The 17,206-nt window shown below is 47.3% G+C and overlaps 1 protein-coding gene across 1 annotated transcript in view; it reads left to right on the top strand.

Annotated features, from left to right (window-relative positions):
* Positions 1–11,000, top strand: part of slc6a7 (solute carrier family 6 member 7) — a 29,064-nt gene extending 18,064 nt beyond the window's left edge. The window contains exons 5-11 of the mRNA XM_069892514.1: positions 4,679–4,817; positions 5,351–5,485; positions 6,294–6,397; positions 6,725–6,849; positions 7,912–8,024; positions 9,337–9,471; positions 10,848–11,000. Of these exons, the coding sequence (XP_069748615.1) occupies positions 4,679–4,817; positions 5,351–5,485; positions 6,294–6,397; positions 6,725–6,849; positions 7,912–8,024; positions 9,337–9,471; positions 10,848–11,000 (904 nt within the window). The remainder of the gene's footprint in view (positions 1–4,678; positions 4,818–5,350; positions 5,486–6,293; positions 6,398–6,724; positions 6,850–7,911; positions 8,025–9,336; positions 9,472–10,847) is intronic.
* Positions 11,001–17,206: the final 6,206 nt, after the last annotated feature.

Below are 17,206 nucleotides of genomic sequence, written 5' to 3'. Positions count from 1 at the left end.
TTGTGGTTTAGAGGCCAATGCTCTATGTGCCCTTTCTAGTTCCATTTCTTGCTGTAGTTCTGGACATCCTAGGGTCTTAGGGATCCAATCTTTTATAAACTCTCTCATATTCTTGCCTTCATCTTCCTTAAGGCCCACTATCTTTATGTTATTTCTTCTGTTATAATTTTCCATTATATCTATTTTCTGAGCTAACAGTTCTTGTGTCTCTATAACTTTTTTATTAGATTCCTCTAATTTCTTTTTTAAGTCCTCTACCTCCATTTCTACTGCTGCTTCTTCCATCTTGTCCATTCTTTTTCCCATTTCTGTTAAGGTCATATCTATTTTATTCATTTTCTCTTCTGTGTTGTTTATTCTTTTTCTTAAATCCTTAAATTCCTGTGTTTGCCATTCTTTAAATGACTCCATGTATCCTTTAATAAGAGCAAGTATATCCTTTATCTTGCCTTTCCCTTCTTCTATTTCACTGTCCTCTTCCTCTTCCTCTTCTTCTTCCTCTGGGTTGGCCATCTGTTGTTTCTTTGTTGTCCTTTTCTTCTCTTCTTTCTTGTTTTCGTTGTCTTCTATGTTCTCCTCTTGCTGCTGTTGTTCTGCAGCTGTCGTTGCCGGCTGTGGAGATCGACTCCCCAGCTGGTCCCCCCTCCCGTCGGTGTGTTTTTTTTCATGCGCGGTTGCACACTTTTACTCGGCTCAGCGAGCCATTTTTGTAGTCCACTTTCTACTGACCTGAGGGAGCGGGCTTCTCTCTCCACCGCGGGCCTCTTCGAACAGGTAAGGCCTTTTCCTTCATCTTCCGTTGTCTTCTCTTCCTCTCTTCTTACCGTTGGTTTCGACTTTTCTTTTTTCGTCGCCATCTTCTTTGCACCTTTATACTCACTTTTCTTTAACTTTTATTTTTGTGCCTTTGTGCTTTCCTTTGTTTTTTCCGACGTTTCTGGAGAGGGCTGGAGTTCACCGTCCAGCCACTGCTCCATCATGTGACTCCCCAAATTTACTGTACGTTCTACCATTATTTTAATGTGAACTATCCCTACTTACAAATAAAAAGTTTACAGTGTTGTATGGTATTAAACCTACTGAACCCATATATTACCTTGTCAGATAGACAGGCTGAAATACAGTACAGTGTCTTCTATAGCTTTGCTAAGTATATAATATGGTGTTCGCACAACATCCAATCACTTAACATTCAATTTGCAGAACTTATCGTGACTGTTATTTATTTTTTTGGCTTGGCTTCGCAGACGAAGATTTATGGAGGGGGTAAAAGTCCACGTCAGCTGCAGGCTCGTTTGTGGCTGACAAGTCCGATGCGGGACAGGCAGACACGGTTGCAGCGGCTGCAGGGGAAAATTGGTTGGTTGGGGTTGGGTGTTGGGTTTTTCCTCCTTTGCCTTTTGTCAGTGAGGTGGGCTCTGCGGTCTTCTTCAAAGGAGGTTGCTGCCCGCCAAACTGTGAGGCGCCAAGATGCACGGTTTGAGGCGAGATCAGCCCACTGGCGGTGGTCAATGTGGCAGGCACCAAGAGATTTCTTTAGGCAGTCCTTGTACCTTTTCTTTGGTGCACCTCTGTCACGGTGGCCAGTGGAGAGCTTGCCATATCTTGGGAAGGCGATGGTCCTCCATTCTGGAGACGTGACCCACCCAGCGCAGCTGGATCTTCAGCAGCGTGGACTCGATGCTGTCGACCTCTGCCATCTCGAGTACTTCGACGTTAGGGATGAAAGCGCTCCAATGAATGTTGAGGATGGAGCGGAGACAACGCTGGTGGAAGCGTTCTAGGAGCCGTAGGTGATGCCGGTAGAGGACCCATGATTCGGAGCCGAACAGGAGTGTGGGTATGACAACGGCTCTGTATACGCTTATCTTTGTGAGGTTTTTCAGTTGGTTGTTTTTCCAGACTCTTTTGTGTAGTCTTCCAAAGGCGCTATTTGCCTTGGCGAGTCTGTTGTCTATCTCATTGTCGATCCTTGCATCTGATGAAATGGTGCAGCCGAGATAGGTAAACTGGTTGACCGTTTTGAGTTTTGTGTGCCCGATGGAGATGTGGGGGGGCTGGTAGTCATGGTGGGGAGCTGGCTGATGGAGGACCTCAGTTTTCTTCAGGCTGACTTCCAGGCCAAACATTTTAGCAGTTTCCGCAAAGCAGGACGTCAAGCGCTGAAGAGCTGGCTCTGAATGGGCAACTAAAGCGGCATCGTCTGCAAAGAGTAGTTCACGGACAAGTTTCTCTTGTGTCTTGGTGTGAGCTTGCAGGCGCCTCAGATTGAAGAGACTGCCATCCGTGCGGTACCGGATGTAAATAGCGTCTTCATTGTTGAGATTTTTCATGGCTTGGTTCAGCATCATGCTGAAGAAGATTGAAAAGAGGGTTGGTGCGAGAACACAGCCTTGCTTCACTCTATTGTTAATGGAGAAGGGTTCAGAGAGCTCATTGCTGTATCTGACCCGACCTTGTTGGTTTTCGTGCAGTTGGATAATCATGTTGAGGAACTTTGGGGGACATCCGATGTGCTCTAGTATTTGCCAAAGCCCTTTCCTGCTCACGGTGTCGAAGGCTTTGGTGAGGTCAACAAAGGTGATGTAGAGTCCTTTGTTTTGTTCTCTGCACTTTTCTTGGAGCTGTCTGAGGGCAAAGACCATGTCAGTAGTTCCTCTGTTTGCGCGAAAGCCGCACTGTGATTCTGGGAGAATATTCTCGGCGACACTAGGTATTATTCTATTTAGTAGAGTCCTAGCGAAGATTTTGCCTGCAATGGAGAGCAACGTGATTCCCCTGTAGCTTGAGCAGTCTGATTTCTCGCCTTTGTTTTTCTACAGGGTGATGATGGTGGCATCACGAAGGTCCTGAGGCAGTTTTCCTTGGTCCCAACAAAGCTTGAAAAACTCATGCAGTTTGGCATGCAGAGTTTTGCCGCCAGCCTTCCAGACAGAACCAACATTTCGGGCTTCAGCCCTTCATCAATGTATGAGCAATATATAAGCAGGTTCCCAGTTCGGCCCGGTTCAGGGGTCTGCCTTCATATTGCTTACACCTTGATGAAGGGCTCGAGCCCGAAATGTTGGTTCTATATCTTTATCTTTACTTTATAAAGTACACTGTTTGACCTGCTGAGTTTCTCCAGCGTCGTGTTTTCACTAGACAGAATAATAGATTGCCACGGTGCTGTAATGTACTACAGATGGGGTTGGGAAGGTGGTGTGAAACATTTCCATGGTCAATACACACCCTTGGTCGCGACATTTTGAAACTGACAGCAGAGTTGGCAACTCCCACGCTGAACCAGTAGGCCATTTGGCCCCTTGGCGAAGGTTTGGTCACCCATCTTAGCAAATGCCCTTCCCCCCGGCAGCTCTTTGCTCGACTATGCCTTACGAGGATGTTGTTGAGAATTGAGAAACTGAGTTATAGGGCAAGGTTTAACAGATTAGGACTTATTCCTAATGTAGAACCGTACATATCTCAAAAGTTGTATGTATGGCAGATGAGATACAACGTTGAGAAGTGTCAGCTCTAGATTTTGGCAGTGGGAATAAACAGGCAGAATACTATTTGAATGGGAGGTGCAAAGGGACCTGGGCATTCTAATGCAGGGAAACCTAAAAGTTAATGCCCAGGTGGGATTGGTAATGAAGAAGGCGAATGCTATGTTAGCATTCATTTCAAGAGGAATAGTGTATAAGAGTAGAGAGATGTTGATGAGACTCTATGGAGCACTGGTGAGACCCCAGTTGGAGATCTGTGTGCAGTTTTAGACCCCCCCATCTTAGAAAAGATGTGATGTTGTTGGAGAGGGTGCAGAGATTTACTAGGATGATTCCTGGAATGTAGGGCCTGGCGTATGGGGAGCATTTGGCAGCTCTTGGGTGGTAATTCATTGAAGTCTAAAAGAAGGAGAGGGGATCTCAGGGAGACATTTGGAATTTTGAAAGGTTTTGACAGAGTGGATGTAGATGTTTCCCTTGGTGGGTGAATCAAGGACAAGGGGTCACAGTCTTAAAATTAGAAGTTATCCATTTCAAACAGAGAGGAGGAAGAACTTCTTTAGTCAGAAGGTTGTGGATCTGTGGAACTCACTGCCCGTATACAGCAGTGGAGGCCGGATCACTGGGAGAATTTAAACAGGAAATGGATAAGTTTCTCATTAGTGAGGGTATCAAGAGGTATGGGGAAAAGGCTGGTGTGAGCATAGTTTGGCTTAGTGTAAAGTCACAGAACAGACTTGATGGGCCTAGTGGCCTGTTTCTGTTCCTTTATCTTGTGATCTTTTGAGCATACAAGAATGAAGGGAGATTTGATAGAGGTGTTTAAAATTACGAGCGGGATAGACTTTTTCCACTGAGGGGAGGTGAGATACAAACCAGAGAATGTGGGTTAAGGGTGAAAAGGGAAAGGTTTAGGGGGACCTTCTTCACACAGAGAGTGGTGGGAGTGTGGGCTGAACTGCCAGCTGAAATGGTGAATGTGGGCTCAATTTTAACATTTAAGAAGAATTTGGACTGGTACATGGATGAAAGTGGTATGGAGGGCTATGGACTGGGTGCAGGTCAGTGGGACTAGGTAGAATGATAGTTTGGCACAGACTAGATTGGCTGAAGGGCCTTTTTCTAGGCAATGGTGCTCCGTGGTTCGATGCAGTGTTACTGACTCGGTGTCTGTTGGTGCTGTTTGACAGCGAGCATGTCCTCGGACTGTCTGGGAGTGCCGGGCTCCATGACCCTGGTGCTGTGCGGTGGCAATTGGCAATCTGCCTCCTGGCAGCCTGGATCTTCATCTACCTGTGTTGTCTGTCCGGTATCCGCAGGTCAGGCAAGGTGAGCACTGGTGGGGGTGGGGGTGGGGGGACGGGGTAGGGTGCTGGAAAGTGTTGGTGGAGGCGGAAGGTTTGGGATTTTGTCATGGGAGTGTGAAGGGGTTTTCCTGATGGAGGGGGGTCAGGTGATGGAGTGGAGGGGGAAGGGTGACAGAGGGGAGGGGGGATTGACAGTCATGGGGATGATGCAGGGGAGGGGATGTCAGAGGGGAGGGTGGTGATGGCATGGAAGAGGATTTTGGTGGTGAGGGGGTGACGGAGAGAGGGTGGATGATGGAGGGGAGGGGGTTATGGAGGGGAAGGGGGCTGATGGAGAGGGTGAGATGGGGGGATGACAAGGGGTGATGAAGGGCGGGTGATGGAGGGAAAGGGTGAGGGAGGGTATCGGAGAGGAGGGGGATGATGGATGGGGTGGAGAGACGGGGAGGAGGTATGATGGGGGAGTGGTGACAAAGTGGTGGGTGCGTGGGTGACCAGATGTGTGGACCAGGACAGCCCATTGGTGATGCAGACTCCTTGCCCTTGCCGGCACAGATTGTGTACATCACGGCCACGTTCCCCTACCTGGTCCTCACCGTGCTCATCATCCAGGGTGCAACGCTCCAAGGCTCCCTGCAGGGAGTGAAATTCTACCTCACCAGTAACTGGACCCGTCTTGGAAGTGCACAGGTAGGAGAGCGTCCCAACTACTGCACCCGGGCTGGGCCATATCCACCCACCGCACCCAGGCTGGGCCATATCCACCCACCGCACCCAGGCCGATCCAACCCACCCACCGCACCCGGGCCGGGCCAGATCCACCCACCTCCTGCTCAGGAGAATGTCAGCTCTCCCATATAATTTTCAATATTCATCACGCTGAGATCCTGAGTGTAGAATGTGCATAGAGAGGGAGAGGGGAGGTGACGGGAAAATGAGAGAGGGGAAGAGATGGAGCAAGAGTCATGGTATAGTGGAGAATGGGTGAAGGGGAGATGGGGAGCGAGAAAAGTGAGGAGCAGGTGAGAAAGAGGGAGGGGAAATATAGAGGGAGAGAAAGTTGAGAGGGAGAGAGGCAAGAATGGAGGGAGAGTGTGGATGGGGAAAGAGGAAGGTGGGAGGAGAGTAAATAGAGAAGAAGGGAGGAGGAAAGGGAACTGGAAGATGAGAGGAGAGGGGAAGAGGAGGGAAACGCAGAGACATAGGGGAGAGAGGGAGGAGGATTGGGACTGGGGAGATGTGGGGAGGAGGAACCGTGGGGGAACATAGAGACAAGGGGAGAGGTAGAGTAGTAGAAACAGGGAGATGAAGGAGAAGGAGGGGGAATGGGGAGACCATCCCCGGTCCCTCAGTTCCCTCTAACCTCATGCTAACCCCAGCCCTTACTGGTCACTGGCCCCTGCGTGAGCTCTTGTGCCAGTCCCTCATCACCTGTCTGCTGGCCAGAGAGTCTCATTGGAATTCCCAGCAGATTCCCATTGTGTTGTCTTCTCCCAAGGTGTGGAACGATGCAGCCTCACAGATCTTCTACTCGCTGGGCATTGGGTTTGGAGGGCTCCTCACCATGGCGTCGTTCAACAAGTTCGACAACAATGTCGTCAGGTGGGGCCTGTGACAACAAGTATGTTGCGAGGGGAGCTCTCTATCGGGGGGGTGGGGTTGCTCTCCCTCACGGGGCAGCTCCCATATGCTGGAGCTCTCACTTGATGGAGCTCCCTCACAGCTCAGATCTCTATCAGTGGGGCCTCCTTATGTGGTAGCTGTCTGTGTGGAGTTTGCCTGTTCCACTATGACCTTCTGGGCTTCCCAAAGGCATATGGGCCAGAGGATTGATTTTTGTTGTTAATGAATGTGGAGAGGTAGAGGTCACTGAGGGAGGGGCAGTACTGAGTAGGGAGATTGCACTCTGACCTGTGACCTCTGACACAGGGACACACTGATCATCGTGACTGGGAATTGTGTCACCAGTGTCTTTGCCGGGTTCGCCATATTCTCCATCCTGGGACATATGGCGTGGAAGAAAGGTGTGGCGGTGGGCGACGTGGCAGACACAGGTGAGAGCTGTGACCAGGGTCTTTGCAGGAGTACAGCACAAGGACACGGGGCTTATTAGTGAACAAGACCCTCTGCAGCACCATCTCACACACTTAGGGTCAGAGAGAAAGGGTCCCTCTACATCGTCCCCTCACACATCAGGGTCAGATAAAGAGTGAAGCTCCCTCCACACCGTCCCATCACACACCCCAGGGTTCAGACGCAGAGTGAAGCTCCCTCCACACCGTCCCATTCCCGGGGTCAGTCACAGAGTGAAGCTCCCTCCACAACATCTCATTGCCCACTCCCAGGGTCAGACACAGAGAATGGGTCCCTCCACATCGTCCTATCACACACTTTCGGAGTCAGACACAGAGAGTGAGTCCCTCAGCACTTTCTACAGATTCATGGGGGACAGAGAATGGTCTCTCTACACCATACCTTTGCATTCAAGGGATCAGAGAGAGTCCCTCTCCACCATCACCTCATTGTGAGGGGTTGACCCAATGGTGGGTGGGTGGGGATGGGGTGAGGGGTTGACACCTGGTTGGGGAAGTGACTACTGAGGGGTGAGGGGATGATCCCTGAGGGGAAGGGATGACCCAATTGGGGGTTGTGGAGTGATGACCCTTGGGTGACTGGATGTTGAATATCCCCTGGGTTTGGAGGAGAGGAGATGACCCCTGGGTTAGGGGGTGGGAGATGACCGCTAGGTTGGGGGGAAAGGAGATGACCCCTGGGTTGGGTGCTGGGAGATGACCCCTGAGTTTGGTGGGAGAGGAGAATTTCCCCTGGGTTTGGGGGTGGAGGTGACCCCTGGGTTGGGGGGAAAGAAGATGACCCCTGGGTTTGGGGGGTGGGATATGGCCCCTGGGTTGGGGGAGAGGAGATCCATCCTGGGTTGGGGGGAGAGAAGAAGACTCCTGGGTTGGAGGGAGTGGAGTTGACCCCTGGGTTGGGGGGGAGTGGAGATAACCCCTGGGTTGGGGGGAGAAGATGACCCCCTGGGTTGGGGGAGAATAGATGACCCCTGCCCAGATAGGACATGTCCGCCCTCTGTAACTGCTCTCCCTCTGCACCAGGTCCCGGCTTGGCATTCGTTGCCTACCCAGAGGCCCTTGCTCTGCTGCCTGGTTCCTTCATCTGGTCAATCCTGTTCTTCTTGATGCTCTTCACACTTGGAATTGATACCCTGGTAACCCCTTACTCACACAGCCCACCTGGGTGCTGGTCTCGAATAGCCCCCCACCCTCTGTCTGCTTACATCTCCCCCAGGCACATTATTGGCCCATCCCCTCCCGGGGGAGAGGTTCCGCCGGGGGAACGTGTCTGCGGGGGTGGGGTGTGTCCGCGGAGATAGTCGGTGATAAGATCATTAGACCTTAAGGAACAGGAGCAGAAGTAGGCTGTTCAGCCCATCGAGTCCACGCTATTCCATCGTAAGCTGATCCATTCGCCCATAGCCCCACACCCCTGCCTTTGCCCCATAACCTTTGATACCCTGACTATTCATATACCTGTCAATCTCTGCCTTAAATGTACCCAATGATCTGGCCTCCACATCTATGGTAGCAAATTCCAGAGGTTCACCACTTAGATGCTGAAGAAATTCCTCCCTATCTCTGCTTTAAATGGGTACCCTTTGATCCTGAAGTCGTGCCCTCTTGTCCTTGACTCTCCCACCGTGGGAAACAATTTATCCACATTTACTCTGTCCAGGCCTTTCAACGTTCAAAAGGCTTCTGAGTTCCCCCCTTATTTTCTGAACTCCAAGGAGTCCAGTCCAAGAGCTGTCAAATGTTCCCCATCTGCTAATCCCTTATTTCCAGGAATCATTGATGTGAATCTTCTCTGAACTCTCTCTAATGCCAGCACATCCTTTCTTGAATGAGGCGCCCCAAAAAATGTACCCAAAGTGAGGCCTCATCAGTGTCTTATAAACAGGGGTGAAGTACTGCCAGAGCTCTGGCCCCTCCGGCAACTCACGGGGCCCCTCCAGGCACCTCCTTGTCGTTGTTTTTGGTGAACTCTGGCACCAAAAAAATTAGCACTGTACCCCTACTTATAAAGCCTCAAATTCACATCCCTGTTCTTTTATCGCAAAAGCCTTCTTCACCACCGACTCATCCTGGGAATGAACCTTTAGAGTGTCAAGCATGAGGACTCCCAAGTCCCTTTGCACATCTGAAATTTGAATTTTCTCCCCATCCAGATAAGTGTCCTTTATTCTACTAAAGTGCACGACCGTTCACTTTCCAACACTCTATGCCATTTGCCACTTCTCTGCCCCTTCTCCCTGAGGGAGTAGAGAGTGGGTGACTCTGGGTGATGGGGGAGGGTGTCCCAAGGGATAGTGGGTCATGGGGAGGGTGTCCATGGGAAGTGTGGGAGAAGGTGTCCACAGGGAGAGTGGGTAATGGGGGGAGGGTGGGTGACGGGGGTGGGGGGAGAGTGTCCTCCAGGAGAGCCCACCACCTCCCCTGACTTCTCCTTTGCTCTGTTTCCAGTTTGGGAATCTGGAAGGAATTGCCACGGCCATGCTGGATGAGTTCCCGGTTCTCCGAGAAAGGAAATGGAAGGCGTTGTTCCTGGCTGCTCTCTGCTTCTTCTTCTACCTGCTCGGACTGCTGCTTATTACTGAGGTACCAACAACCCCACCCCGGGCCAGGAGCTGCCCAGCATGGCCACCAATCAGAACACTGGGCAGTTCATCGGGAGCATCCAATGGGAATGAAGGGTCAACTCTATCAGACCAACCAATGGGAATGCAGGGGCAACTCTATCAGACCAACCAATGGAATGCAAGGGCAACTCTATCAGACCAACCAATGGGAATGCAGGGGCAACTCTATCAGACCAACCAATGGGAATGCAGAGACAACTCTCTCTATCACCCTAACCAATGGGAATGCAGGGGCAACTCTATCAGACCAACCAATGGGAATGCAGGGGCAACTCTATCAGACCAACCAATGGGAACATGGGGTTCTTGTCATCATAACAGCCAATGGTAATACAAGGCCAATCCCTGAGTCATTATTAATAGGACTACAGGGTGAACAGCATCATTGCAAACAATGGGAATGCAGGATCCACTCTATCAGAGCAACCAATGGTCGTCCAACTCGAGAGAAGGGGCACAGAAGAGATTCACCAGCATGTTACCAGGACTGGAGGAATTGAGTTTGAGGGAGAGGTTGGATTGGCTGGGTCTTTATTCCCTGGTGCATAGATGGATGGGGGGTGACCTGAAAGAGGTTTATAAAATCTTGAGGGTGGACAGCCAGCACCTTTTTCCCAGGCCAAGAGCCGCAAACACTGGAGGACATCAGCACAAGATGAGGGGAGGAACATTTAGGGGAGATGACTGCGGTAATTTCTTTTTTACAGAGAGTGGTGGGTGCCTGAAATGAATTCTCAGGGATGGCCATGGTACAATAGGGACATTTAAAAGATTCCGAGACAGCCACATGTATGAAAGAAAAGTAGAGGGCTAAGTGTGTGAGGTAGGGCAGGTTTAGGTCATTGAGTCAGTTTGTCAAGGTCGGCCCAACATTGTGGGCCAAAGGGCCTGTACTGTGCTGGAATGTGAAAGCGAGCAATCTATTTCCCAGGATGAATGATTCTAGATCAAGGGGACATCGATTTGAGGCAAGAGGGGAGAGATTTAAGTGAGACCTGAGTGGCCACGTTTTCACCCAGAGTGGATGCTGAATCTGGAATGAGCTGGTCAGAGGAAGCTGCAGAAGTGGCAACGATGACAGCGTTCAAAAGGCATTTGGACAGATATGCGGAGAGGGGGAGAAGGATGTGCATCAGGTGCAGGCAAACAGAATGCCCATGGGGTCAGCACGGGCAGATTCTTTGCTGGATGACCCACAGAATGCCCAGGGATATCCTCATTAAAATATCCAGGGGTGGGTGGTGCGATGGGTTGGGGAGGGACTGAGGAACCTCTCAGTGGTACATGTGATGTGGGCATGGTTGAACAGCTGCCTGTCTTGCTCTCTCCACACAGGGGGGCATCTACTGGTTCACGCTGATCGATGCCTACAGCACCAGCTTTGGGCTGATCATCATCGCAATGTTCATGTGCCTGGGTATCACCTTCTTCTATGGTACGTTCTTCTGCCAAATCCCAGCTCACGGCCCTGCGTCCAAGGCGATCTGAGACAGCAATGGAATAGCAGGAAGTGGGCAAGGGAATGTTCCTTGGAAAGTACGAGGTATATACAGGGGAATATATTGATAGGAGGGGACTTTAACCTTAATTTGGATTCAAAGATGAATAAAACTGGACAAAAGACTAGCAGAAAGAACAAAGTCGCCAAATTTATGGTTAAATCAATGCAGGAAATCCAACTTTTGGATATATGGAGGAGACAACACCCAAAGGAGAAAGAGTAGACATAAAACATACTCAAGGATAGACCTGTTCCTGTTGTCAGCCCAGATCCAAGGGAGAGTTAGGAAAACGGAATCTCAAGCTAGATTGTTATCGGATCACTCACCCCTGTTATTAGCAATAGAACTGGAGGACATCCCACCAAGAATGTATAGATGAAGGTTAAACTCCATGCTACTTAAAAGACAGGATTTTAGAGAATTAATTGAACGACAAATTAAAATGTACTTTGAAATAAATATGGAATCAGTGAAAGATAAATTTATATTATGGGATGCAATGAAAGCGTTCATTAGAGGGCAGATAATAAGTTATGTAAATAATATGAAGGACTACATTTGGGAAATAGAACAGTTGGAAAGGGAAATAACAAGTACAGAAAAAGAACGAGCAACAAGGGAAGATACAACAAAAAGAAGAGAATTGGCGGAAAAAAAAATAAAATACGAAACACTACAAACATATAAGGTGGAAAAGAACATAATTAAGAAAAAGCAAAAGTATTATGAACTAGGAGAAAAAACGCACAAAATACTAGCTTGGCAGCTTAAAACAGAACAAGCTAAAAGAGCGGTATTGGCATTAAGGAAAAAGGACAAACAAATTACATATAATCCAACGGAGATCAATGAAAACTTCAAGGAATTCTACGAGCAATTATACCGAACTGAGAACGAAGAGAAAGAAGAGAAAATAGATGAGTTTCTAGCTAAAACTGAACTACAGAAATTGCAAGAGGAGCAAAACAAATTGATAAAACCATTTGAAATAGAGGAAATACAGGATATATTAAAAAAGCTACTGAACAATAAAACGCCTGGAGAGGACGGACTCCCAATAGAATTCTATAAAACATTTAAAGACTTATTAATTCCTCCTCTCCTGGAAGTAATGAACCAGATTGAAGAAACGCAAAACATGCCAGATTCATGTAAAACAGCAATAATTGCAGTAATACCAAAGACGAGGAAAGATCCACTATCACCAGGATCATATAGACCAATATCTCTACTCAACTCAGATTATAAGATATTAGTAAAACTATTAGCAAACAGATTGGCCGACTGTGTACCAAAAATAGTAAAACTAAATCAAACTGGATTTATTAAGAAAAGACGAACAATGGACAATATCTGTAAGTACATTAAATGAATCCATGAGGTACAAGGAAATAAGATGCCAACAGTGGTGGTTGCTTTAGATGCAGAGAAAGCCTTTGACAGGGTAGAATGGAATTATTTATTCAAAGTACTACAGAGGTTCAACCTACCAGAGAAATATATTAATTGGATTAAAGCATTATATAAGGGACCATTGGCGAAGGTGACAGTAAATGGATATATATCGAACCAATTTAAATTAAGCAGATCATCTAGGCAGGGATGTTCACTATCTCCCTCACTGTTCGCTTTAGCTGTAGAACCCTTGGCAGAACTGATAAGAACAGAAAATAAAATAAAAGGAATAAAAAATAAAAGAGAAGGAATATAAAATCAGTCTATTTGCAGATGACATCATAGTATACTTAACAGAACCAGAAATATCAATAAAATAATTACATAAGAAATTGAAGGAATATGGAGAAATATCGGAGTACAAGATCAATGCAAGTAAAAGTGAAGCGATGCCAAAGAATAATGCGGATTTCACAAAGTTTAAAAAAATAATCACCATTTAAATGGCAAACACAAGCAATCAGATACCTAGGTATTAGACTAGATAATAATCTAGGCCATCTATACAAATTAAATTATCAGCCATTAATGAAGAAGTTACAAGATGACTTATAACATTGGAAAGGTTTACCACTAACACTGATAAGAAGGGTAAATTGGATTAAAATGAATATCTTCCCAAGGATACAATACCTATTCCAATCGTTACCAATTCCCTTAACAGAGAAATTCTTCAATGAGCTAAAGAAAATAATAAGGAAATTCTTATGGAAAGGGGGGAAACTGAGGATAACGCTAGATAAATTAACAGAATGGTACAAACAAGGGGGCTTAGAGCGACCAAACTTTAAGAATTATTATAGAGCAGCACAATTAAAATACCTATCAGATTTTTATCAAACAAGGGAAAAACCAGATTGGACCAGATTTGAGCTAGATAAAATAGGGGAGAAGGTACCAGAACATATACTATATAAGTGGAATGAAAAGCTGGTACTGAATTCACCAGTACTGCACCATTTGCTCAACATTTGGAAGATTCACGTAGAAAGGAAAGAAACAAATTACCAACTACCAAAATTATTATTGATGCAAAATCAACTAATCCCTTTCACAATAGATAACCTTTCCTTTAGAGAATGGGAGAGAAAAGGGATTAAAAGAATAGAAAATTGTTTTTTATGGGAAATGAATGATTATCTTTTGAACAAATAAAGGACAAATATGGTACAACTCACGGTACAATGTTTGCATACCACCAACTGAAAACCTACTTGAAGGACAAATTGGGAAGCAGACTGAGGTTACCAGAAGGAAGCAATTTTGAATATGTGATTACAGACACAATGATAATTAAAAGATTTATAACAAACATGTACATCAAACTGCAAGAGAAAGAGAACGAGGAGTCAAGCTGTAAACCCAAACAAAAGTGGGAACAAGATCTAAACATAAAGATAAAGAATGAAACATGGGAAAAGCTATGCTCCGAAACTATGAGAAATACAATAAACAAGAGGTTACGCATGATACAATATAATTGGTTACACAGGCTATACACCACACCCCAAAAGTTAAATAAATGGGACCCAACAGTATCAGACAGATGTTTTCGCTGTAAGAAGGAAACGGGAACAACAATTCATGCAATTTGGGCATGTGAGAAAGTGGAAAAGTTTTGGGAAGATCTAAACCAGATATTAAATAAAATCACAAAAAGCAATATACCAAAAAACCCAGAGATTTTCCTCCTAAGTAATATAAGAAGTAACGAATTAGGCCTCGATTTGGATGGAGCACAAATAAGATTAATTATGATAGCCTTAGCTGTAGCAAAAAAATCTATAATGTGAACCTGGAAATCAGAAGAGAGCCTGAGAGTACAGCAATGGTACATGGAAATGAATAAATGTATTCCATTGGAAAAAATAACATAATCTAAAAAATAAAGTCACATTATTTGAACAAATTTGGGAACTGTACATGGAACACAACAGAGGGCCGACCGCTGACCTCCACCCCCTAAAATTATAGAATGAGAAGAAGACGAAAGGAACTGACCCAGTGTGTAAAAGTAGATGACACAATTTTCTTGTTTATTTTCATTGTGTGATGACGTTGTTTAATGGGTTTATTGTATCGTATATGTTGAACGTTGAGTGGGTGGGGAGGGGGATGGGAAGGTAGGGGGGAAAAGGGAGAAAATGACACTGTGTATATTCAAGAGGGAAATGTTTGTGTGTATTTTGGTTAATATGGTTCATAGTGTGAAAAATTAAAAAATTTTTTTAAAAAGTGCGAGGTGTGGAACGGGAGGTTTCAGGTAGAACGGTGGGGCCCTGTGGAGTGTTGTAGAACAGAGACCAAGGGGTGTAGGTTCCCTGAATGTTGTGGATACAGGTTGACGATGGGGTTGAAGGAGTTGTGCACGCTGGCCTTCACTGATCAGGGCATTGAGTGCAGGAGCCGGGTCGTCCCGTTACAACTGGACAAGTCGTTGGCAAGTCCACTCTTGGACCTTTATGCATAGGTTTGCTTCCCCAGCTGTAGGCAGGATGTCAGTGCAATGCACAAACGCGCTGGAGAAACAGGTCACACAGGAGGGAAATGGGAACCAACATTTCAGGACTGGGTCCTTCGTCTGGAATCTGGAAGAACAGGCAAACACCTGAATTAAAAGGACAGGGGGAGCAGGGAGAGAGATGGGGAGGGTGGAGCAGGGAGACGTGAAGGGAGGGGGGGGGAGGGAGGAGACGGGGGAAGAAGGAGGAGGGGAGAGCAGGGAGGCAGAGGGAGGCAGGGAAAAGGGCCAAACATGGGCTAACAGCCCATATCCCTCCATACCCCTCTCATTCATGGACCTGTCTAAATGTTTCTTTAATGTTAAAATTGAGCCGGCATTCAACACTTCAGCTGGCAGCTCTTTCCACACCCCCACCACTCTCTCCAAAATTGCCTTCTCCCTGCAATAAGGCAAAGAATCAACATTAGTGTCACCTGGTGCCCCCCACAGTGCGAGAGAAAGAGAAGCAAAAGAGAGTCCCTTCGGAGAGATTGAGTCTCCATGAATTCGCCTCCAGTAATTTCTGCAGTCGCCCAGACTCCAGTTCGATTCATCAGTCACCCAAGCTCCAGATCCCAAACCTCCGACATGATCGGGAGGTCTTCAGCCCCCCCTCCCCACCTCCCATAAAGCCTTCCTTGCCCTCAGTGCCCTCTCAAATCCCGGTTCTGATACCTGGTTCCAGCCAGTCTCCAGCAGCCCATGTGGGTCCCCTGACCGCAAGTCACCCTCAACCTGTGTAGATCTCACAGCTGCTGAGCCCCTCGACGGTCCACCACCATGATCACGTCCTGCAGGGTCATCTCCTCTGCTTCTCTTTTTCAACAGGGATTGTTCTTCCCGTTTCTGGTGCCCTGTGCCAGTCCGCTGCTCCCCTGGTGACTGCAACCCCTCAAGTCTCACTGCCGAACACAGACACCACCATCTTGGGCACAGTCACTGAGGTTGCAGATTTTTTTGTTTAAAACTGCTATTGACTTCTCTAACTGGCCGTTTAAGGCATGTTCATTGCTGCCGGCTTTTAGACCGGGCAGTTGAACCCTGTGGAGCAATACTATGTCTCTGCTCCCTGCTCCCCTAGGTCCACACCAGGGGCAGCAATGCCATTAGAGCAGCTCCGACAAAATTCCCCTAATGTTCCCCTTAATGTCTAAAATTAAATAAGAAAGTAAACTTATCCCATTTCACCCTTTTTTTTATTTAGACATACAGCACGGTAACAGGCTCTTTGGCCCAAGAGCCTGTGCCACCCAATTGACCTACAACCCCAAGTATGTTTTGAAGGATGGGAGGAAACCAGAACCCCTGGAGAAAACGTACAAACTCCTTACAGTGAGCGCAGGATTCGAACCCCGGTCCCATTCGCTGGCGCTGTAACAGTATTGCGCTAACTCCTACGCCAACCGTTCCACCCATGTTAACCCATGACCTCTGGTTTGTACCTCACCTGCTTGCATTTACTCTGTCTGTACCCCTCATAATTTTTGTATGCCTCTATCAAACCCCTCCCCTTCCTTTCTTTTATCAGCCCTCTCCCCTCCTTCCATAACCTAGCTTCCCACATTATTCTCCTTTCTTTCCCCCTCCCACCTACATTCACCTATCACCTGCCATCTTCTGCTCCTCCGCCCTCCCCACACCCTTCCTTCGGGCTCTTTCTTTTCCCTTCCCAGCCCTGATTGAGGCTTCTAGCTCAAAACATCAACTCTGTCACCCTCCAAAGACGCTGCCTGACCGTCAAGGACCCTCCTGTGTTCATTCAAGAGGGATTACTTGGTGGATCTATCAAGGGGTATGATGGACTGAATGGTCTCCTTGCTGGGAGATTCCACTTTCCATCTTTCCATTGAAGATATCCCCTGCTCAAAGGAACCAACATCATGAGTGGTGTTGAAGTTTTAAGTGCTGAGTTATTTCTGAGAATACTTCCCCCAGCGAGGAGTGGAGATGGTCAGGAGATGAACTCAGGGCAGAATCGATGAAGACAGGGCTGTGTGCAATGATGAATTCTGGGACCAAGGGGTAGGGTGGGCCCGAGGCCAAGATGGGATCAGCTAGAGTCATTGCACGACAGGACTGTAATATGGGGCTGTCCTTGTTGCAAGTATAGGGAGCCTCTCATCTTGTTAAATTGGTGAAAGTCCACAGTCTCCTGGGGGAATTTTTCACAGAAGGAATTTCACAAAAAACACTTGGAAGTTGAAATTCCAGTCGCAGGGTCCACATACAGCAAA

This window comes from Narcine bancroftii, chromosome 7 (genome assembly GCF_036971445.1).
Source record: "Narcine bancroftii isolate sNarBan1 chromosome 7, sNarBan1.hap1, whole genome shotgun sequence".
NCBI classification, from domain to species: Eukaryota; Metazoa; Chordata; class Chondrichthyes; order Torpediniformes; family Narcinidae; genus Narcine; species Narcine bancroftii.
Note: the sequence above shows the minus strand (reverse complement) of the source record. Positions and strands in the feature narration are given on the sequence as shown.